This window comes from Manihot esculenta, chromosome 8 (assembly GCF_001659605.2).
Source record: "Manihot esculenta cultivar AM560-2 chromosome 8, M.esculenta_v8, whole genome shotgun sequence".
In the NCBI taxonomy this organism is placed as follows: domain Eukaryota; kingdom Viridiplantae; phylum Streptophyta; class Magnoliopsida; order Malpighiales; family Euphorbiaceae; genus Manihot; species Manihot esculenta.
Genome location: NC_035168.2, coordinates 3,464,464 through 3,486,807, shown reverse-complemented (window position 1 = coordinate 3,486,807; position 22,344 = coordinate 3,464,464). Strand labels below are relative to the sequence as shown.

Below are 22,344 nucleotides of genomic sequence, written 5' to 3'. Positions count from 1 at the left end.
TAAACACAATATTTATATTTAGTAAAATCAAAGTATACATTTAATAATTTATTCTGCATAAATTATAGTGTAAATTTATAGCACATATTATTAAAATTATTCAAAATTATACTCATTTTTTCATTCAAAATTATATCTCACTCTTTTTGGATAGTATTATATTACATAGTTTTTAAATATATTTCTATCGAGAATTAAATTTATTAAATTAAAAATAATTTAACAATAAAGTAATATAACCGATAAATATATTAAGAAAGAAAATATACAATTAGGTTAAGAACTTGAATTTGCTTCTTAAAGCCAAACAAGCTTTCATATAGTGTGCGCTAAATCATACTTACCTCGAGTAGATAACATCTCTAGTCTAGTTTCCCTAACGGCTAATTTTTAAGAGCATGACTGTTTACTAGTTGCTCATAGATGAGAAATTATGGTAGACGAAATATAAAATTATATTCTTATAATATTTTATGTTAATTTATTAAATATCTAAACTAAAAATATAGTTTATTAAACCATCAATTTATAAAAAATATAATAATTAAGCATAAATTAATCATATAATTGATTATTTATAAAAATAAATTAAAAAAAAAATTCATGACTGAGTGTCTGCTATTACCCAGTCACAGTCCAACACACCATGAGAAAGAGGACTGTCATTTTTCAAGGAGTTCTGAGTCTTGAGTTTGAAGAAGAAACAAGGCAAATATGATGAAAGAACATCTCTAGATTTCTTCAAATACTTCTGGCTTAATATTTAATACTATAGCCAGCAGTCCTGAACAAGTCTACACCGATTTCTATCTTGTAAAAGATAATAGGGAACAAGCAGGCATTCATCAAAACCAACTTCCTGCTAGCACAAGTAGTATCAATTTGGTGACACGAGAAGAAATACAAGTATATATAAAAATGCTCACTCTGGAGAATTACACATGAACTTCTTACAGGATTGAAGAAAAACAACAAATTTGATCACTGAAAAATTTATTTCACTTGATTACATTGTGATCCAGAATCAAGGGTATAAGTGTAGAGGTGCAGTTAGTGCTATAAATTCCAGTCATGCTTACAGAAGCATGGAATATTTTCAGCAGGTATCAGTGACTTTTATTGAGGAGAGTACTGGTACTACTATTTCCATAGGAAGCAAACGCATGCTCAAGGTAAGGTTTATTCATAAAATATTGTATAAAATTACAAAAATTTTATCTTAAGAATCAAGCATAAATACCTATAAGTTGATTGCATTTGCAAGTGAATGCTCTTGAATGACTTGCCCACCTGCCAAAATTAGCTCCAGACCATCAAGAGCCTGAAATCAATTAGGGAAGAAGTTGGCTTGTAAAGAGTTCTAGTATTGAGGAAAAGGAATACACATTTTCAGCTTTTCTTCTTTTCACTTTCATGATTGGTAAAATCCAAACCCTAATTCATACTGGAAAATCTGCCGACAGTCGGAGCATCTCAATTTTCATTGTACCAACTCTTTTAAAATGATTGAACAGATAATTTTCAGAAATTGACAATTTGTTCAGAAATATAGATAATTTGCAGTTTATGACAAGCAAGGAAATTGACTCAACCAATTTTCCAATAGTTAAGCAATGGCATGAAACATCACTTTCTACAATTAGCAAAAATAGTATCATTTCAATTTCAATTTATTCCTTGAAATTAGAATAGGTATCATTTAAGACATCAAAAATACATTCTACAGTTGATACAACAAATATCATGCTATGCTGTTATCACAAAATTTGATTTATTCATCCAAAAACTTATCCATGATCAACAACACATTTTAATCATGAAGACAAATTCTCCCTTGCACAGGAGAGAGTACCTTCTTAAAGCCTCTTCAAAATCTCTTCATTTACACGATCATAGTAAGTCATTCTCCGAATACAAGTCAAAGCTTCTTCAAATTTCTGGCTTTGAAAAGCATTTGCAAAGGAATCAGACCAATGTTGCAATTTTTCTCTCATCTGCATAAACAAAAGCCAAGAGCTATCAATAGGAAAGAAGAAATAATAGGTTATTATTGCCAGTTGGTAACTATAGTAATCATGGCAAACTCGCAAAGAAATAGATAACTTGTATGATTTTACCTGTCTAACATAAAATCTTTAAATAGCAATCATTACCTATTACCTCAACCCAACTTAAAAATTCTATATATATATATATATATATATATATATAAAGGAGGAGAAACAAAAGATTGCTCCTAAAAGTTTTACCAGGGTATAGGTCATCCTCCAGAAACTTGGAGAGTAAATTCAGCAGTCAGCCCAAGCATATGAACCATATACAGTAGATAATCCAATAGAACTCCCTCCCCACTCTATATATATGTCTTCTAATGCCAAATTTCTTATTCTGACAGCATATGATCCAAGAAAGAGTCATACCTGAGATTGAATCTCAGTTAAAGCCTTAGAGTCAGGTGCCTCGTCAACTGCTTCCCTGATTTCCATAACCTGCAGTTTCAGAAATTAAAGAGTGTCAAGATCTAAATTTCTTTCTTGCGAAGGGGGAAAAAAAAAAAGAATGCAGCAAATCTTCAGCCCATAATTCCTTAATTCGTGCATGCGAGAAATCTTTGCAAGTCAAAGAATACACATAAAAACAAATCACTGATTTAAAAATGACCATAAGAAGATTAATATTTATTCTGAAAATGCTTACAACAGCAGTAATAAGCACTTCCTGAAAAGAGCAAAGCCCAGTAGGAAAACCATCTCAGGACACCATTTTGACCTCCACGGCCATCACATCACTACACCACCACAACAACAGCTACTTTCACAATTACCACAAATATACACTGGTCATTTATAGTTTAATAATGTAGTTTTAGCCAGTCCTAGTCAGTTTCAATATCCTCTAATGCTTATTCAATATCTACAAAAGAATGCAAGAAATAGAACAAAAAACTTAAATAGTAGACTTCATAGTTCTCATGACTTAAGGAGACAAAAAAGTTGAATAAACTGATTTTGCATTACAATTAAAATCCTTGGGCACATATTTGATTTGGATGCAGGTCAAATTGAATTCATAAGACTTACCTCAGCTAACAATTGTGGTTCTGAAATTGTTTCTTCTTCATGAACATTTACTCCTTGAAGCTTTAACTGTAAAAGACACGAGAATTGATCTTATAAGATCCTAAAAAACAACCACTAATATGCTCGAGAGGAAAATTAAAAAAAAAAAGGGAAGACAAGCGGCCCTCATTGAATTGCATATCAATTAAGTTCACCAAGAAATCCACAGTACGACAGAGTCTATGAAAGAGAGTGAACTAACTGCCAAGCCACATCAAATATCAAAACAACCAAGGTCCAACAGGCCAGATATTCAATAAAGCAAATGCAACATTAGCTAATAAGTTCAGTGCGGATTTCCCATCACTGCAACATTAGGTAACATGAGTTTTGTGTTCAAAAACCCAGAAATAAAATGAAAGAAAAAGCACTCAGGCCAATAAGTTCAGTGTAAAGGAGAATATTTGAGTCAAGAAGTACCCAATAACACATATGCACATAACACCCAACAGGTACACATAAGGTTAGAAAGAAGAAACTTTACAATGTATATTGCCCTTAACCGCGGATCACTAAGCGTTCTATACGCATCAATAACCCGAGCAGACTGTTCTGCCGCAAATTCTCTCTCTTTCTAAAGCAAAAGAAATAAGGAACAAGCATAAATTAGGGCCAAAATAAGAAAGGAACTAGTCTTGTCGAAGATAGTTTAAGATTGAATCGAACCTGAGATTTCGAATGAACTAAATCAGGATGCAATTTTTTCTGCCAGTCTTTGTACTTCCTCTCCAGATTCTCGTCCTTTATTTTATAATTCTTCTCCCTGTTTAATTTCAGAAAAAAAAATTATCATCAACATCTTCAAGCTCAAATTTTTAATATTGACAAGGAAAGAATAAATGAAGGAAAATCTTTACAGTCCAAAAATCTGGAAGTAATCGATAGACTGATCAACGGGCTGGATGGTTCGACACGACTCACAAACCAGAAACGGCGACCGTTGAGGCGGAGCATTGCAGTTCCAGCAACTAGTATTAGTTTTCACCGACGATTGGGTGCAGAAGTTTTTCCCAGAAAAATTGAGAGAATTCTGAAGGAAGTGGTTTTCACGGGTGCTAAAGAAGAAGCTAGAATTTCCGACGTTCGACGAGTAGACTTGTGGAGTGGAAAATAAAGGAAGGAGTAGAAAACGGCGTGCCGCCGAAGAGAAGGCCCTGCGTCGAAGAAGCGTCGAGAGAGGTGCACGTAGCTCCTTTGCTCTCAACATTTTCTTCTGGGTTATCGGAGCGAGGGGGGGCTTCCTCGTGAATTTAAAACCAACTGGTTAAAATTTAATTAAAATAAAAAAAAAGATGCCTTTTTTAGTGGAATTTTATTAACAATTTTCAGAAAATATAAATAAAAATCATCTTTATGATTGAAAAAACTTAGAATATTTCACATTTTATAGAATATTTCACATCAATATCATATTTGGATGAGGGAAAAATCAGTAAAAGAAAATGAGAAAAATAATTTTATTTTTTAATTTACTTTTTATTTGGATGAGAAAAAATAAAAACAAAAGGGAAATTTGAAAGAAAAATATATTTTATAATTCTTTCCATTTCTCATCCAAATTTTAAAAAAAATTGAATTTTTTTTCTAAATTATAAATATATTCCTATTATGCACTTTTAAATATTTAGAGTTAAAAGTATAATTTTACTATTTAAAAATAATTTTTCTTTTATTCAAATTAATCTATAAAAAATTATTTTCCTTTCTAATTATTTTCTTCTTTTCTTTTTTTTTCTCCCATGTAAATATACACAAACCAAAGTTTATAAGAAAACTATTAAATGGAGTAGTATTGAAAAAAACAGAATTTTCTAATATTTTTTACAAATAAATTTACTAAAAACAACCCCTTTATGTAATTTGATGTGGCTCGTTGACTCGTTTCACTTTCCCTCTCATATCATCTACCCGCGGCTCAGGCCAAAGCAACACAACTTATAGTTTTTCCGGCGGCTCATCTTCCCTCTCTGAAAACCATTTTCATGGATGCCATGTACTTCAATGGGCATTGAAAGATATTGTTCTGGTGATGCTGGTGCTATCTTGTTATGGCTCACCTCCTATGTGTAAGAATTTGATCCTACACGCCTGTGAACAAGATCAAACCAGTTATGAAATTATAGTATAGAGTATAGCAACAAAGGACAACAAAAGACATAATGAGAATTTACAACATAATCTGTTAAGGCTTAGCAAAATCCACAACTTTGTGATCATGGTCTTTGGATGATTATCAGTCCCATTGTCACTATCATTATCACTACCTTGATTATAATAGGAATATTAACATTAAGTACCTGATATCACAATTGCTGAAGCTATTTCTGGATTCATGTGAAGTCCTTTCCAAAATTGTAACTGTTTCGGGTACTTCAACGGAGACCACAGAATCTGAAGACATTCCATCTTCTACAAAAGTTGAATCCTTTTCTGCACCCTTTTGTAGATTCGGAGTATCTTCGCTGTCAGAGGAAAACCTGCCTAGACTATTAAATCCTCGTTGCCGGACCAAAGAGGTGGCCTTCTCTAGAGTTTCTAAAGCTTGTTCTACCTCGGCACTAACTCGAATATTTGCTTTTCCGTTCAGAGGACTCTTCTGTGCAAATTTATCAGTTAAGGGTTGACTTGTACTTTTGCCATGGTTCTCTAATTCTACACTAACATCACTCTCTTCTTCCTCAATTTCACCAACTGCTTTTGTATCTGCAGCCAGAGCAGTATTTTGCAAAATTTCAATTACACTGATATTGTTCCGTGTCACTAATTTCATTTTTCAATTGTATGCTTTCTTCATTCTCATCTTCCTCAATTTCACAAAAACCTTTCTTATATGTAACTTGTGTATTCTCTACAATGGATTCGCTTGGACTCTCACCTCTCTGAACTTTCTGATCCATATTTTCCAAGCTTTTCTGCATATCTTTCGTAGAATGCTGTTGCAGTGGACGGCAGGCATCATATTTGAGTTCTTTCCCTTCCATAGTCTCATTTGTCTCATCAATGGGATAAAGAGACTCGCGTATTCGAGCGTACATAGGATCCTCCAGAGCTTTGCTATAATCTTCATCATAGCTAGACACAGAGGCCACCGCCTGTAGCAGTTAGAGTTGATGGTCAGAGAAAACAGATGAACAATGAACAGAATATTGTATTCATGAGAGTGCAAGTACAGATCCTCATGCATGAGCCACCAGATGCGGACTCTTATCAACCTATTCAGCTAAAACTGCAGTAGATTCCAATGTGCCCTTTGTTTTATAATCTCAAATTCAAGGCCCCTCAGCTCCCATTGCAGGTTGAACACTAGACTGTCTCCACAGAAGCTATTTTGTCTGGTACAGTTCTAGCAATGAGCCTTACGCCTTTAAAGAGCCAATTGAGTTCGTCCCATTGGTTGCGGATTGCAGATTCCAGCACCCAATAACGATCCCAAACCAAATAATTAGGGAACAGCATCAGAGAGGAAAAAGTACTACCTTTTGATAGAGTCTGAAACCACTGCCAATAAGCTGCCTTGAGATAAAGTTTATAAGTGATGGAGGGACAAAGTCCAATTTCAAATCCATAGTTGCTATAGTCCTACATTGACAGTATTCAAAGCTATATGAGAAAAGAAAGGTGAAATATAATATTCTCTCAGTTATGAACTAATATATTCCTCCTTTCAGCTTAATTTTCATCTTCTTTCTAATTAGCCGATCTTTTTCTTAAACTGCAAAAGTCCGTTTACTCTATACATTGTTAAAATTGACAGGAAAGACCATAGGCAAATTCAATGTTAATGCTGACAAGGTGAAGCACGTACACATTGGTTAATCATTCAGGTCATACCCAACATAACCACACTACAGCAAGTCACATTGAATCAAAATTGATGCATGCAAGATAGATTAGGAACAAGCTACATGTTCCTAACTCAAGATTATTCTGAATCTGCATCTCCGATCAATTAGATTTACGATAGAAGTAAAACCTTATTATCAGACAGACTTTTGATTCAACTTTGCATCAACTAAAAACCAACTCTTACTTGACTAGAAAATTTGCATAATTCCTTCTGGTCTTAGACTTGGAATACATGAAATAATAGAAAATTCCAAAGACAAAATCTGTATTAAACTGCGTAATATTAGAGTGGGTGTTAGATATTTCCCATATGAAGACCACAGCAATACATTGATTGCATTCAATGGATTAAGTGACTACATCGCGAAATCTGATAGATTACTCCTCCAATTGGGTATTACAATTAACTAATTTGGGAGGACGGAGACACCATGCTTCTATTTGTTAAAAAAAAAAGTTATTTGTTTGTTTTGATATATCAAATTATTTTTTGTAAAAAAAAAAAGATTTATGAAATTTATCGGAGTATTGAGACACCATGATTCGTTTTGTTTTAATATATGGGGTGACCATTGATAAGTTAATTCCAAGAAGGGACGAGCAGAAAAGAATTTAAGGCCAAGCCAGCCATGGCCTGGCAGAGCCGGTTGAACCAAAACAAGCCTAGCATAGGACCATGTCCATGCTTAAATAAAAGATAGAAAAAAAGGAACAAATATGTTCAGAAAAGCTAGAAAATCGTAAAAAGAGGTAAAGTTGCTATATATGGTGCTGCATGTGCAGCATAGACCTGGCCAAGGGCCAGTTCCAGATCCGAACCGGATAGGACAGACCAAAAATGGTTTTAGTTTTTTCACGGTTATAGTCCGATTTTGATCCAATTTTACCATGATTTTGGTTACGGTTATGGTTTTTTATGATTGCGGTTTTGATTTTAATTAAATCCAAATTATAAACAGTTAATCCAATTTCGATTTGAAAAAAAAAAACAAATGTAAAGAAATAAGTAAGTCTTAAATATTGTTGAATACATATTTTATTAAATAAGTAAAGCATACAAAATGTATCCATTTACATAATATAAAAAATAAAACAATATTACATATAATATAAAAAATAAAATAATATTATATTTAAATGTAAATAATATTTTTTACAAATAAAAAAAGCTAAAACGGATAATTTAACTTGTGCATGCATCAATTTGAAGTGGCAGAATTTTATAAAATAATTTATTTTATAAATAAAAAATCCAACTCAAACCGAGCCGAATTGCCAGTTCAAACGGGCTCCAGGTAGCGATTGACCGGTCCGGTTCACAGTCCAAACCAGACCGTGGCCAAGTCTATGCAGCATAGATAGATTAATGCTGGTAAAACAAGTGAATTGATCAAGTTGAAGGGATCAAAAAGGTAAGGCAAACTAAAAATAACAGAGTTTGAAATATAAAATGAGATTCCATTTCTCAGAAGTATCATTAGGAACAGGGTATTAAAACAGAACAGAGTAGAAGACGAAGAGAAATAATAGTTGACCACAAATATATTGGGATTAAAATTTAGTTTAGTAAAGCGGATTCTCTCTATACCAAATTCACTTAGAAGTTTTGCTCTTATGGAATTTTAAGCGACTTTTGTGTAAGTTATATTAAAAGGATTCATGAAACATCCAACAAGGCAATAACTACAACTCACCGAAAGTAACTTCTTTCTGTGGTCACCTTTTGTATAGCAAAGCCTCCTACTACATCAATCCTTACTACATCCTTCACTTCAGGGATCCCATCCCTGGTAAATCCATGGGTAGTTTTGTCAATGTTCTCCAAATCCGAGATCTGAAAGCAATATTGTAACGAAGTTTTTCTTATCTAGTTTCAATCTAGGAGTAGCTAGATTTCAAAAAGTATTACTAGAAAAGTAATTGCAACTGATAGAATGATCAATTTCACCATTTAAAAAGACTACCGTATTTGCAAGTACAACCACCAGACCATCTTTGAGGTATTCAAATAAAAAATAGTGCACAACAGCCTCCCTAGCTGATAGGGGCCACATAATCTTCACCCTATCTTCCAAAATTTAAGAAAAGATCAGCATGTTTAAGATGTGGGTTTGAAGCAAAGGAATGCAACAAATTCTTTTAAACAATTGCTAGAGTTTAATCTTGACAAACCTTACTAAAGATATTTGTTCACCAATCCGAACTTTCTGCAAAAATTTGCAGACTGTGATTTTAAAAGGTGGGAAAATAATCTGTGGCCACCTGAGAAAAAACAATAAACAAGAAGATATCACCAAACTACAGTGAACTTCAAATAAGTTCTTGCAAAATATTAATCCTCTTCTCAGGCCATGTAACTCTTGACATATAGTGTCATGATGCTGTCATCTCCAAACCCCAAGAAAATTTAAAGGCATAAAAATAAATAAAGAAATTCAAAGAAAATTAAACAAACATATGGTCCTGAAGATCATGCATCCCATCCTATTTTAAGGTGGGAATGGATTGCCCATGAAGATTCTTTTTCTCCTAGTCCTTAACTTCCTCACTAATGCACTGCCACTGATTGGTAAGCAGTAGATGTAACTATCCATATAAGCAACATTCATTCTTTAATAAATGAGAAAGATATGGTTAACAAAGAACATATCAAGAAGAAAAGAAAAATGTTTTCAATCAACTTGTGGATGCTGCAAGAAAATTTTCACCACATAAAGAAAAAGATTAAACCGGCAAAAATACATATGTTACCACATGAATTCATAAAAATTATCCCTGTGAACATGACAATTAAAAAGTTAAGCGATACTCAAAGATAGACTCAATTCTTACCATTTCCTATAGAGGGTCAACTCCCAAGAGATACATAAACCTGCAATAGTAGGTTACTTGTCAATAAGGTTCTTGTAAGTATAACATCAAATGCCTTGAATGATTGCCTACTTGTAGCTTGTCACTTAACTTATAAGATGAATATCAAATTTTTATGTACAATTTATCCAAACTTACAAGCGTCAACAGGCCCATCTACATAGCCTTCAACAAGTAATTTATGAAGGCCAGTACCATGAGGTCCTTGGCGATACATGACACGGTACTCTTCATTATCATCTTTTAACTGTCAAGAGAAGAAAATTTCTGCAATATCAGTACTGACATCAAACAGAGAGGAAAAAGAACAAGAGAAAGGAAAGCATGTGTAAGTAAGTTTATGAGGATATGAGGTTTCCTAAGGAAAGGAACCCAAGAAAAACAAATGGTTAAGAACAAGGAAAAATCCTAGAAAAAATGTTCAAAATATAAAAATGAAATATTCTCAACGTTTATGATTTGCTCACTTTTCATGGGAGAAGATGTCCACTAGGAAGAGACTTAACCGAAAATATCATTTTTGAAAAAAAATAAAGAGATGGTTAAGAGTGCATACTTTCCATTCACCGTGTGATGTCTGAGCAGCTTTTGATGTTTCATGCTCACTAGCAGAAGCACTCCTCAACATGTCAAGAAAATAGGATACTTCAGTCATCTTTTTTTCAAGTACATTCTCACTACATCCTGCAAACACAGGTAAAGAAAAATGGAGTTGTTTGACAAGTTCCACTAATCTTCATAATTATTAGCTTACATGAGGCTCTAACAAAAGTATCATCCCAAATGTTTTGAGAAAATGGAAAAATTTGAAGAACTACTAGCCTTCATTCTCATTAGGAGAGGACCTCAGAAGCTGATTCCTCAAAAGGGTTTTAAGTGCATCATCGTTTGTCAGATCAGGGGATGCCAGTGTCCTGTCCAGCCTTTCTCTGTATTCCGAGATCTTCCCGTTCTTCCCCATCTTTGCATCTCCAATCGAGTAAAAGGGCCGTGTTCTGAACTTTAGGTTGTAAACGAACTCACTTAATAACAAATTGCTATCATCTCCTGAAATAACATTAAAACAGAGAAAAATGTTTAGATATTATCATACTGACAAAAGGGCTAATGGTATGAAAAATCCTGAACTTTGATGCTTTTGATTCTATTGATACGGTTGATAAGTCATTGATATTGTTTTCAATTCTCTCTAATCGGTAATGGATGTGTGCTCATGCTAAGTCTGTGCTGATAAGTTGTTGACTTGGAAGAGGAAGGTACTCCTGAATCCTAAAAACTACCAAGTGGTACTGGTTTCAAAATTTTTCCACCTCATGGGGCGCTTAAATTCATTTTTGAGATCCCTTTATTTGTAAAAGAGAAGCATCTGTAGGCTCCTTAGGCTCACTAAGGGTTCACATAATCCAAGTTGGCCATATTTTGTTCATATTGACAGTCCACTTCAACGCCATATTAGCATGGGCATAGTCTTAAGGCTCATTGGGTATAACTGAAACAATATCAAAAATTTATGAATCAATCTAATAATTCAACTAAAAGAACACATAAAGTTGAAAGTTTTTTCAAATCACTCAAACTTAATTAGATATGCAGGAGAAAAAAGTTTCTAACAATCACTAGCATCAATAACCAATAAGAATAAAGATTTACCTTTCGTGGTTTAATCATGCTTAGCTAACCAGAAGAGTCTTGCAATATTTCTGATCTAAAACATTAAAAACTAAAGAGGGACAAAATTTAGGCTCTCATTCTATTTATGCTGAGTATTTATATCAAACTTGGTCAGTGGGTAACCACTGAATCAAGCACTAATTAGATCCCAAACAGCCCTGTAGTTGCCTATCACTATAAGCATTTATTATGCACATGGAGATCTTTGGCATCAATGATTTAAGCAATATCCACCATTCCCTATTGAATGACAATTTTACATGCCACCCTGTAGCCTGAAGCTCCTCTAGATCAAATGTAAACCCGATAATCTGACACGCACTTGGGATTACAGTAAATTTGAATTTTTGCCAGTAAAATTATATAATGAGTAACTTTATACATCTCTACCATGATATTACTTAGCCATTGGAGTCCCCATCAGCAGAATCCCCACCAAGTCTAACCCACTAACACTCATTGTGATTTATTTAGATTTCTATTGCAGGCAGTATACATATAAATCATGATGCACCAAAGGCCATAAGAATATAGAACCGATAACAAGATTATGACTCAAAATAGCTTCTTCTCTTGACTTCAAGAAAAAGGATGGCAATCAGATTTCAGAAAACTACCAGCTAAATTAGGAAAGAAGCTAGTTCAGCAGTAATAACGTCTAAAATATTTAGAACATGTAATAACACAAAATTCAATGCAAGGATAGGAGAACTCTTCCAACAAAAGCTCCTGTAACCAACTGCTCTAGCAATGAAACTCCAAATTTCACCATCAATCATCTAACCAAGCAACAATGTAACACAACATCGCTCCAGCGACACGAGCATTCGCATCTTAGGGCTTCGCCAATAACGCCAGCAATAAAAACATAAATCCGTCAAGAACAAAAACTAAGCTCAATAACATACAAAAATGCATACATAATCAACCTCAATAACATGGTATTCAAAAACATAAGCACAAACTTGAAAAGGGAGCATCCAGATGCTGAAACTATGAAAATAATAAAAATTCTACCTCAAGTGAAGCACCTTAGCCGGAACGCAGTTGCCCTTTTCCGAAATTCTGAACACCAACTTGATTAAAATCACAGAAAATTCTCACAAGCCAACTGGGTGCAAATTTCTATATAAAACCATCATTGCAGGTGAGACAAAAGCACCTGATTCGTGACCAACCAGACGGGTAAAAAACATGGGACACTTCTTGAACTTGACGAATTCCAGAGTCCAGACCTCAGAACAATCACTCAGAAAAAACAAAAACCACTCATTTCCCAAAAATGACTAATAAAAATTAAAGAAGTAGCTTAAAACCCATTAATAAATAATGAAACTGAAGCTGGTTGGGTGGAGTTGCACTGATTTTAGGACAGTCTGTGAGAGTTGGTGGAAATGAAAGAATATGAAATCAAGGTTGTGGATTAAATGGACTAATGACAGGTAAGTAAAGATTGTAAATGAAAATCAGAAATGACAGGCCAGCTGAGAAGGGAAAAATATATATCTATACATATATATAACAAAATGCTTTTTATTTACATTAGTGGTAGTAATTATTAAGTATTGTAATAAGAGATAATTGTTCAGATAATAATTAATTAAATATTATAAAAATTAAATTTTAATAATTCACTCTTTTAATTGAATTAAAATATTAAATATTACTTTTTAAATATTTTAAACATAATTTACTTATTTATAGACGTGTTTAAATTTCACCTGCTAATTAATCAATATAAATTAGTTTTATGGTTAAAACATTTATTAAGTAAATTTTAAGAAACTTATTATCTTAAAAGAAATTATTTTCTCAATTTTATGTTTTTATTAACATAACAAAAACTTTATATATTTCATTAATATTCTTTATTTTTTATCATTACAACTAAATTATGGAAGAACATTTATTTTTCTATAAAATATTTTTCATAAAAAATAATTTTTCACATATAAATTATTTTTTTTCAAAATAAATGAATACTTAATCGAGATATTTTTATTGAATATAATTCAAAACTGAGAAAAAAATAAAGAAAAAAAATGAAATTTTAAAATTAAATATTTTAATGATTATTACTTATAATGTTTATTGTATGTTAATCATTGCAAACTTCCCATAGCATTTTAATCATGGTAAATGTGCTACCCAAGAAATCAATAATAGTTCTATTTTTCTAATGAACCAACCATACTTATCAACTTACCTCGCAGTTAAAATAAATAAACCGACCCGGCCCAAACCCATGATCCGTTCAACCAATCGAGCAAAATCCGAGGTGCTGGTTCTAGTCTTTGCCGTCAGCAAAGCAGGCTCAAGCGTAACCCTTCTGTAGCCGACTCGCTGTCGTTATTCTTCGATCAGGCGGTACGGATCTCCGGTTAGTTAATAATCTCCTTTTGTACTTTTATTAGCTATACTTCTGTTTGTTTCTCGAGAAAACCAAGGGAAATGTGTTGGAAACAGGGAAGGAAAAAATTGTTACTGAAGTCCTCCAATGTTATTTAGTTTTCTGGAAACGGATATCTCACTATAGGTGCTTGAGACTTAGAGAAATTAATTGATTTGAGTATTTCCATTGGTCTTACTCTTTTAGTGGTTTGAGGAAGTGTTTTTTGTTAGTTTTATTGATTTAGATTGGGCTTATGATTGAGTGCTTTCATTTCTAAGGTTTAGGGTTTATGATCAAATTATAGACGCTAAATTTCAAAATTCTTTCTCTTAACCATCAATAACAACTGGACTGATTTTGTCTTTATATCATAAGCAATGGTTTATTGTGCCTTATTTTCTTTTCATTTTTCCCCATTATGGATTTCTCTCTATCTCTCTATCTCTCCTGAGTATGATTGTTTGTCTTTGAAACAGAGTTCTTAGCTGAAAGTTTCTTTGTTGATGTAGTTTTCAGAGACATGGTGGTCTGGCAGAGACATTTGCAGTCATTACTTCGCCAGGTTGGGAAAAGAGTGGAGCATAATTACAATGCTCTTGCAAACTTCTCCTCTTCTTCTTCTCGTGCAGAATCCTCTTTTTTAACTGGTTTGTCTGTCTCAAAGCATCCTCTCATCAGTCACCCTTGTTGTATTTATCCTGGAATTTTTATTTGTTCACACTTCACATCCATGAAACACAATGGATAGGGCAACTTGCACATAACACAACATGATGCAGACACATGATACAAAATATATGATTTTTATGTGTTATTCATTCATATGTAAATGTAAGGACCTATGCAGATGTGATAATCTTGATATATCTTGTTGAAAACACAAAACTGAGTAACAAACATAAAAAAGAATAGCTGAATGAAGGGCAATTTTTACTTTCTAGCATGCTTAACTTCACATTTCTGTTTCCTGCAAAAAGTTACCAACTGCATGTGAAGGACTGAAGGGTGGCCTCTTTGCTTCTTAGTCATAATAGAGTAATAGTAACTAACAAAGATAATCCTTTCTGTAGCTATCAAAGTTGAAAACTAAAACCAAATAAGTATTTCTGATGTCTGAAATAGAGATATGAATGTCATGTCTTGCAATGTCTGAAATTTTTCATAATTATAAATGTCCAGACATGTTTTGGACATGATATTTAAGGCTTGTCAAGGAAAAGTACTCTCACACATTTATGATATGAACATGGCTGCAATGCAATGGTATTCATGCTTCCCAGGTCTAAATTATCTTCATTCCTGCTGTGGCCAAATTTTGCCTGGAATTGACAGTTCAGTAATGAGGATTATCTTTGCAGGCGAATTGCCATATTTTCAGAGATTGTGGAAATCACCTTCTGCCAATGTCCTTAGGCCTTTCTATCAGTATGTGCAGCAGTCGGTAATGCTATCACCACTAATTGCACCCATTTGTTGTTATATACTTATGAATTTAAGGTTATTTGTGCCCTTAGATTGGTAATATAGTTAACATATTAGACAGGACACACCACAGCTGAGTTGATAGGTGTTCAGAAATCTAAAGCGTGTTTGTGAAATCATGCTTGATGTTGACTTAGGTTCACTTAACTATTTTGGTCCTGATATTAAAACAGAAAGCTAGTGTGAACTGTAATCAAGGGGCTACTAATTGGATGCATGTGTTTTTTCCCTGGCCAGAGTTTTGTAGTGAACCAATTCGTTAAAATACTGCTGAGTGATTTCTTATTAATGTAATGACACCAAGCCATTATTAATCCTCTGTTTTATTTTTGGTAAACTATTGTATAAATTCCCCCCCCCCCATTATACATCTGCGTATAACTTACTTTTGATTAATTGAGCACTTGCTAATATCTGTCCATGGACATTTTCTAGTGCCAGGATTGGCATAGCACATCCATGAGATGGAATCAAATCTTCATGTTTTTGGTTAAAGAATTCTCATCTTTCTTATTTATTGTCTTGAGATGGAAGTATGCTATTCTTCATTGGCTTAAAGATTATATGGATGTTACTGAGTTTCGTCTTCAATTCTCTCATATATGTCTTTCATGATAACAGGGAATCTCCAGTTCAAGGAAATTACTGGCAGATTCTTTTGAGGAAACACCCATTCGATCTCCACTAACTCCCGCTTTAACTCCACTAAGTGGTGGAACAACTAAAGAACAGAAGGCAGTCTCTAAGACATCAAAAGTTCAAGCAGTACTAAAGGGCATAAAACAGGTGCGAGGTGCTATATTTTTCTTGTACATCATATTGTTACATCCAGCTCTCCTAGGAATACCCTTCATGCAAAAGTTCTGAGCCTGTTAACATAATCAACAAAATGTTGATAATTATGATACTAATGCCAAAGTTACAAGAACTCATAATTATGCAGATGAAGTGTCTTTCTTTGATACATTATCCATAAACTAAGAGATGTGCCTATATTTCAAAGTGAAGTGCATGTTAAGAAGGGAAAAATAAACTTTCAGACTGCGTGCAACTTAATTCTTTGATTAATTTAGCTTACTGGTTTCAGAGTCCCAAGAAAATAAATTTGGTTGCTGCATTGGTTCGTGGCATGCGTGTTGAAGATGCATTGTTGCAGTTGCAAGTCACAGTAAAGCGTGCTTCAAAAACTGTCTACCAGGTTATACAACCATTCTGCATCTTGTCATTCTTCCAATTAGTAAAATCAGGTTCACTTTGTCGTTCAAAAGAGAAATTTGAAAGAAAATGAGGGGGAGCTTGCATTTTCAGGGGTAAACACGTGGAAATGGGCTCTTAATAGTCAGGAACTTCAATGAGTCTGATTCTCAAATAAGCTTTTTAGAATCTGGATGAATTGATTAATGGAAAAATGGTCATTTTGCCCCCTCAAAGTGGCAGGATGACTAATTAAGCTGAAATTTGTACATTAAGGTCAATTTGCCTCCTCAAGTTTGTAAATCAGATGAGTTCAACCCAAAATTGTCTAGATGTAAAACATGCACCATTATGAGAACTGACCTAAAATTATTAAAGGTATATTACATCATTGCCCTTATTTAAATTAATATTTAGTCCCTGAAATTTGACAAAATTAACAAGTTTATATTTTTCAAGTTTTTTAGAGCACTAAATATTTTTATTTATTTTATTTTGTTGAATATTTGTTTGGATGTTAAACCTTTATTTCGAATTCTGAGGTGAGGTTGAGAAGGGCGAAAATAAATTGATTTTGATTTGTCTATTTTAAATTTCAATGAAGTTTACTTTATGCCATTATTGTGGATTTGGGAGGGAGAGTAGAGAGACAAAGGGGGTAAGAAAGAGAGCAAGTGGGTTGGGCAGGGTTGGGGGGGGGGGGGGGACCAACTTGGAGTTTATGACAAACTTCAAAGGGAAATTGTAAAATACCCAATATTTTTTTAGTCCTTTAATGACTTGTGTTTTACACGCAGAAAATTTTGGTTGAATTTATCCAATTTGCCAACTAATTGGAGTAATTGACCATAATTTATGGATTCTTATTTAATTGGCCTTTGTTGCGAATTTAAGCACACAAATTGATGTTAATTCCAATGATTTTCTTTTTTGGCATTAAAGAATGAGAGTTGCAGCTCTTAAGAATGCTGGATCTCTTTGTTGGCGAAGTATTGTGCGCATAGCTTAGAATCACGTTGAGTAATTTATTGATTTTAACAGGAATGAGCATTTGATCTCTTTTGGTCTGTTCTAATAATGGCCAGTATTTAATGATGTCTTAAAACTATAATTTGTTTTCAGGTTATTCATTCAGCTCGAGCAAATGCAACTCATAATCACGGATTGGATGCAGATCGTCTACTTGTTGGTAAGTTACACAAATAACCTTGTTTTGTGACTTAAATTTGAAAATCTTACATACCAATTTTCATCTCTTCATTTAGCCGAGGCATTTGTCGGAAAGGGATTTTTCAAGAAGAGAATTGCTTGCCATGCAAAGGGGAGACATGGAATTAAAGTAAGACCAGAATGTCGACTGACAGTAGTAGTTAGAGAGACAACCCCCGAAGAGGAGGCTAAGATTGCCAGGCTAAGAGTGCACAATTTCCGCAAGCTTTCTAAGCGGGAAAGGCGGCTTGTGCCACACAAGCTTATTGAGACCACTCCAATTTGGAATCGCAAAGGCAAAGCTGCTGATCGTGAACCAATTGGTGTGGCTTCATGAGGTGGTGTTCCTTCCTTTTTCAAGTTTCATGTTGTGATAGAAAATTTTGTGGGAAGTCTTAAAAGAACTCCATCCCATGATTTTTCGCTCTATGAGGGATAGTACTGAAGAATTGCATATGCCAATGCGCACGAAAGATGGCAACCTTATCTTCATATCAGATAATGCTGCGTGGATGCTCAAATCCTTGATGTCCATTATATTTACCAGTGAAACATTTTCATTTTGGATATTTTTTATGTTATTGAGAGCAACAATTTTTCTTTTTTGCCTTCTTACCTTTACTATTATTATTAATCAAGTAAAAAGTCAAACTTTGATTATGGAAGAAAGAAATAAGAATGCAGGAAAACTTGTGGGGAAGTGGAATCAAATGACTAGATCAAATTTGGATTTATTGAATTAATATTGTACAACCTGCCTCATCTCGGATTAATTGTTTTTAAAAGTTTCGAATTCCATCCTAATTCGATCTTAACCCTATGATTGGAAAACTATTTTGAGGGGAAAGGAAAGCGTGTGAAAAATTAAGAGGAAAAATAAAAATAAATGAAAAGATATTTTTCTCTTCGTTTGGATATTTGGAAAAAAAAAAAAAAGAAAGTAGTTTTTTTAGCAGTAAAATGTTTTTTTAATTTATTTATTATTAAAATAATTTATTATAAAAATAAAAATATAATTTCAACAAATTACCATTTACTTTCTCTTATTACTTATGGTCTCACATAATGTTTTTCGTATATTCCTCCCCCCTTTTATTAAGAGTGAAAATTTTCCTTTCGGCTGTTCTTTCCTCTCCTTTCACCCATCCAAACAACCCATAAAATTCAAAACAAGTCTTAAGGGAAGCGGATGCGGAAGCGGGTTGAGTTGCGTATGTTGTTATTGAATTTCATACTGCCCAACCCGTCAAAAGTTGGTTAACATAACCAAAATAGCCAGTCTCATCCTCAGAATGAGAAAGCAAGGCGCCGTCGTTTCAAATAATTGCAGCAAAAATAAATAATGGTGTTCTTACTCAAATACTGGAAATTCAACTGGTACTAGTAAACTAAAAATGAGATACAACAAATATGGAACCACCAAACACAAAAATGGAAGTGAATTAGTTTGGAAGATCAACAATTCTGCGTCTGAGAATCTCCACTCCCAAATAATCTAAAGGACCATGAACAGCCACATGAGGCTTCCCAACTTTTACACGAACAGCAGATATTTGGGGATACTTTGTCAGCGTGGTTAAGGCAATTTGTTGGGCCACCGACTCCAGAAGATTATGAGATGGTCCTTCAACAACTTCCTTAACTACGCTGTTGCACAAACAAGACAAACATCATACCAGAAAAAGGTTACATTTTCTTAGCACACATGATTATGGAAAAAAATTTCTTGTGATTCTGCTGTTGTAAGATTTGGGACCACCATCCAGCAAGAATGAAAGACTACATGCATTAGATAGATGTCAATGTAGGCTTTATAATTGATACAGTTTAAGGAGCAATGAGATGCTACTGATGAACGCTAATTAGAAAACAAAGAAAGACATTTTTTTAATACAGAGAAAAAAATGACATAGAAGGTTTTGAGTATAAATAAAGGACCAACATGTTGCTCACCGGTAAATTTCAGTATAGCTAAGAGTATCTGACATCTGGTCAGATTTACCAGCTGCCCTGAGATCCATCCAGGCATCTACATCTATCAAGAATTTCTGACCCAATGTCTTTTCTTCTGGTTTCACCCCATGGAAGCCGTGGAACATCAACCCTCTCAATATGAGTTTGTCTCCCCCAATTATCTCATCGTTTTGCATCATATCCTGACGAGTAACAGAACTGTTAACAACCCACCTACATAGCATATTTATAATTCAGAATCAAAAGAAAATGTTCAGTCAAGAGAATGTCTTCGAGTTGAGAACACAGATGTGAGATGCCAAGAAGACACAATAACTTCTCCTCTTCCTTTGCAGCCAGGCATGTTGACATTAATGTAAAATTGAAATAAAAAATTGCTGAACAGTTAAATAAACATTAGGCATTTTCACACACAATATTATACATACTAGCAGGCCCCTTAAAATGTCACCAGGAATACCAAGAAAACTAAGCTCCAAGATGGGTCATTCCACATCATGGCGTCCAATTCAGAAATCTCAAAAAAGTCATCGCACAACCAAGAAAAGATAAACTGAGTGGTCCAGTTATAAGTCCGCTGCATTTACTAGGAGTTACAAGAAAAAGAAACACTTAGGCATCTTTTAAATTCATTTTTGCTATTGGAAAATAAAATAACTGAAAAAGGAGGAATTTTAGCAAGTTATCCGAAGCAGGACTTGAATAACTAAATCTTCTAATAACAAGGTAAGAAAGCAAAGGGCCCTTAAAATAATCACCAAGGTTATACTGATTCAGAAAAAATACCAGTACCTGATAGAATATGATTTTGCATTTCATGAAAAAACCAATGCTTCATGCCATCTAGGCATCTAGTTAAATATTAACAGTAAGGCTATTGCCACAGCATAATACATGACATTATGTTTGATTTATTAAATACCATAATATTTTAAACACGGGTTGTTTTAGCTACGCCTGTAGTATTGACTATGATAATATAAGCTCTGCTTTGCATCAACTGTTTTTTTCACATTTCTATCAGATGAAAAAACAAAAGCACTTTTCTGTCATAAACAAAACCAGCAAATTTTAGTTTGAGAAAGAGAAAGGGAGTTCTTGCATCTTTTATGGCGATTCATGGTGAAAGTGCAAAGTCTTTCTACCTTCCAAGAAAAGAAGAACACACAGCAAGCGTACAGAAGACTCTTGAACAACTATAACAAGAATTCATGCATCCCCATTTCAACCAAAAACCCAATAATAACAAATAATCAATGAACTTTTGGATCACTACAGTGTATAAAAAATTAAAGGGAGCATAATTGAACCAAGCAGACCTTTAAAAACCTCAAGCTCTATTTGCAAAAAAAATTTAAGGCTCGAGCTTGGCCTCGGTTCGTGGACAATTTGTTGAACTCAAGCTCGGTTGAGATCGGTTCATAGTGAGCTTTGGTTTATCACAATAACGCGCCTTGCTCGAGCTCGTTTAACATGCTTGAGCTGTGGTTTAAACTCGTTTAACATGCTTGAGCTCGGCTTTAAGTATATTCGTTCAATTGGATCATTTAGCACGAGAATGAGCTCGTTTAAAACATGGAGCCCGAGATCCAAGAGACTCCAGTTGGATTTCAACCAAACAAACACAAATCCATCAAATTTAAACTACCAAATAGATAAATTCAGGAATACTAACCGCAAACGAAGCAGCCGACTGAAGAAGAAACAAAGCAGCCGACGAAATCGAACAGCGGTAACACGCAGCTGAAACGAAGCTGCTCCTTTTCAAGCTGAATCGAACAACGGTGACAAAATGGATAGGTGAGTATATTAAATGATTAATATATTGTCATTTGATATTTTTTAAAATATCAGTTTTTTTTAAAATATTATTGTACATAATATAAATAAAAGATATTGTCTATAATAAATATATTAATATAAATATAATCAATTTAAATATATAATTATATATATAGATATATATATTATATAAATTTTAATCTATGATTTATATTTAAATTATAAAAATATTTAATTTCTAAATATTAGTTTGTAATATGAATTATAAAAAAATAATTATAAGTAGGTATGGTAACGGATATGGTATTTTTGGGTATCCGATCCGATCGAACCCTAATAGAATGAATTTTGATAGTTATAATTGGGTTTGTGATGGATTCGGATTTTAAAAATAATACCCGTTGCGGGTTCGAATCGGATTTGAATTTTATGTATAAAGTACAAAAAAATATTTTTATTTAAAAATTTAAATTTAAATATTCTTTAAAAATATTAAATTTTTTAAATAAAAATTATTAATAAAAAATATTTTTTATATAAATTATTAATTAAAATATATAAAATTAATCCGGTTCAGATTTTATTTGGGACGGATTCGGATAGTTTAAATTAATTTTTCATCGGATTCGGAACAAATTCGAATATTACTAATATAAATCGAATTCGGGTTCGGATAGTTTTCGCGGATACCCTACCCATTTATATTCCTAATTATAAGATAAAAGCAAATATTAAAATTATTAAATTACAATAATATATTATTTGTTTTACATCAATAAATTATTTTATAAGCCTAAAACATTT

General features: G+C 33.4%; 4 protein-coding genes across 16 annotated transcripts; 1 reads left to right on the top strand and 3 right to left on the bottom strand.

The window, feature by feature from the left end:
* Positions 1–713: 713 nt before the first annotated feature.
* LOC110621003 (iron-sulfur cluster co-chaperone protein HscB homolog) lies at positions 714–4,434 on the bottom strand. 5 transcript variants are annotated; one of them, XR_006351729.1, is made up of 8 exons: positions 3,977–4,412; positions 3,786–3,882; positions 3,604–3,693; positions 3,081–3,146; positions 2,421–2,489; positions 1,853–1,994; positions 1,241–1,290; positions 714–859 (listed from the first exon to the last, which is right to left on the bottom strand). XR_006351729.1 is itself a non-coding variant. In XM_043959130.1 (7 exons), exons 1-6 carry the CDS (start codon positions 4,324–4,326, stop codon positions 1,857–1,859), a joined length of 810 nt encoding a protein of 269 aa, XP_043815065.1. In that variant the 5' UTR covers positions 4,327–4,412; the 3' UTR covers positions 890–1,290; positions 1,853–1,856. The 5 variants fall into 5 exon arrangements, 3 of the variants coding, with proteins under 3 accessions (XP_043815065.1, XP_043815064.1, XP_043815066.1); XR_006351728.1 differs by having other exon boundaries at positions 1,241–1,321; positions 3,977–4,409; XM_043959130.1 differs by lacking the exon at positions 714–859 and having other exon boundaries at positions 890–1,290.
* A 447-nt stretch (positions 4,435–4,881) lies between these two features.
* Positions 4,882–12,991, bottom strand: LOC110621207. Of its 4 annotated transcripts, none has more exons than XM_021765378.2 (13): positions 12,525–12,991; positions 11,487–12,347; positions 10,659–11,325; positions 10,393–10,520; positions 9,975–10,083; positions 9,798–9,837; positions 9,138–9,227; positions 8,930–9,029; positions 8,660–8,799; positions 6,596–6,698; positions 5,995–6,211; positions 5,417–5,822; positions 4,882–5,207 (listed from the first exon to the last, which is right to left on the bottom strand). In XM_021765378.2, exons 3-13 carry the CDS (start codon positions 10,795–10,797, stop codon positions 5,180–5,182), a joined length of 1,500 nt encoding a protein of 499 aa, XP_021621070.1. In that variant the 5' UTR covers positions 10,798–11,325; positions 11,487–12,347; positions 12,525–12,991; the 3' UTR covers positions 4,882–5,179. The 4 variants fall into 4 exon arrangements, with proteins under 4 accessions (XP_021621070.1, XP_021621072.1, XP_043815128.1 ...); XM_021765380.2 differs by having other exon boundaries at positions 10,659–10,883; XM_043959193.1 differs by lacking the exon at positions 11,487–12,347.
* A 741-nt stretch (positions 12,992–13,732) lies between these two features.
* Positions 13,733–18,387, top strand: LOC110620034 (50S ribosomal protein L22, chloroplastic). Of its 2 annotated transcripts, none has more exons than XM_021763593.2 (7): positions 13,733–13,874; positions 14,409–14,546; positions 15,258–15,340; positions 16,003–16,167; positions 16,469–16,579; positions 17,698–17,764; positions 17,841–18,387. In XM_021763593.2, exons 2-7 carry the CDS (start codon positions 14,420–14,422, stop codon positions 18,119–18,121), a joined length of 834 nt encoding a protein of 277 aa, XP_021619285.1. In that variant the 5' UTR covers positions 13,733–13,874; positions 14,409–14,419; the 3' UTR covers positions 18,122–18,387. The 2 variants fall into 2 exon arrangements, with proteins under 2 accessions (XP_021619285.1, XP_021619284.1); XM_021763592.2 differs by having other exon boundaries at positions 13,733–13,887.
* A 721-nt stretch (positions 18,388–19,108) lies between these two features.
* Positions 19,109–21,582, bottom strand: LOC110620275 (dihydroneopterin aldolase 2). 5 transcript variants are annotated; one of them, XM_021763949.2, is made up of 3 exons: positions 21,434–21,582; positions 19,738–19,971; positions 19,109–19,431 (listed from the first exon to the last, which is right to left on the bottom strand). In XM_021763949.2, exons 2-3 carry the CDS (start codon positions 19,935–19,937, stop codon positions 19,227–19,229), a joined length of 405 nt encoding a protein of 134 aa, XP_021619641.1. In that variant the 5' UTR covers positions 19,938–19,971; positions 21,434–21,582; the 3' UTR covers positions 19,109–19,226. The 5 variants fall into 5 exon arrangements, with proteins under 5 accessions (XP_021619641.1, XP_021619640.1, XP_021619642.1 ...); XM_021763948.2 differs by having other exon boundaries at positions 19,738–19,940; positions 21,434–21,581; XM_021763950.2 differs by lacking the exon at positions 21,434–21,582 and adding an exon at positions 21,078–21,394 and having other exon boundaries at positions 19,738–19,940.
* Between the last annotated feature and the right edge of the window lie 762 nt (positions 21,583–22,344).

Coding starts and splice junctions, on each gene's coding strand:
- LOC110621003 (XM_043959130.1), bottom strand. CDS start 4,326: ATGTTGAGAGCAAAGGAGCTACGTGCACCTCTCTCGACGCTTCTTCGA. Junction 3,883..3,976: donor TACTTCCAGATTTTTGGACT/GTAAAGATTTTC, acceptor GAAATTAAACAG/GGAGAAGAATTATAAAATAA. Junction 3,147..3,603: donor GGTTAAGGGCAATATACATT/GTAAAGTTTCTT, acceptor TGTCTTTTACAG/TTAAAGCTTCAAGGAGTAAA.
- LOC110621207 (XM_021765378.2), bottom strand. CDS start 10,797: ATGGGGAAGAACGGGAAGATCTCGGAATACAGAGAAAGGCTGGACAGG. Junction 9,838..9,974: donor AGATGGGCCTGTTGACGCTT/GTAAGTTTGGAT, acceptor CTACTATTGCAG/GTTTATGTATCTCTTGGGAG. Junction 5,823..5,994: donor GGATCAGAAAGTTCAGAGAG/GTGAGAGTCCAA, acceptor CTCTGGCTGCAG/ATACAAAAGCAGTTGGTGAA.
- LOC110620034 (XM_021763593.2), top strand. CDS start 14,420: ATGGTGGTCTGGCAGAGACATTTGCAGTCATTACTTCGCCAGGTTGGG. Junction 14,547..15,257: donor AGAATCCTCTTTTTTAACTG/GTTTGTCTGTCT, acceptor TTATCTTTGCAG/GCGAATTGCCATATTTTCAG. Junction 17,765..17,840: donor TGCAGATCGTCTACTTGTTG/GTAAGTTACACA, acceptor CTCTTCATTTAG/CCGAGGCATTTGTCGGAAAG.
- LOC110620275 (XM_043959219.1), bottom strand. CDS start 20,341: ATGCAGCGGACTTATAACTGGACCACTCAGTTTATCTTTTCTTGGTTG. Junction 19,941..20,218: donor CTTGGAGCTTAGTTTTCTTG/GTATTCCTGGTG, acceptor GTTACTCGTCAG/GATATGATGCAAAACGATGA. Junction 19,432..19,737: donor AGCTATACTGAAATTTACCG/GTGAGCAACATG, acceptor TTTGTGCAACAG/CGTAGTTAAGGAAGTTGTTG.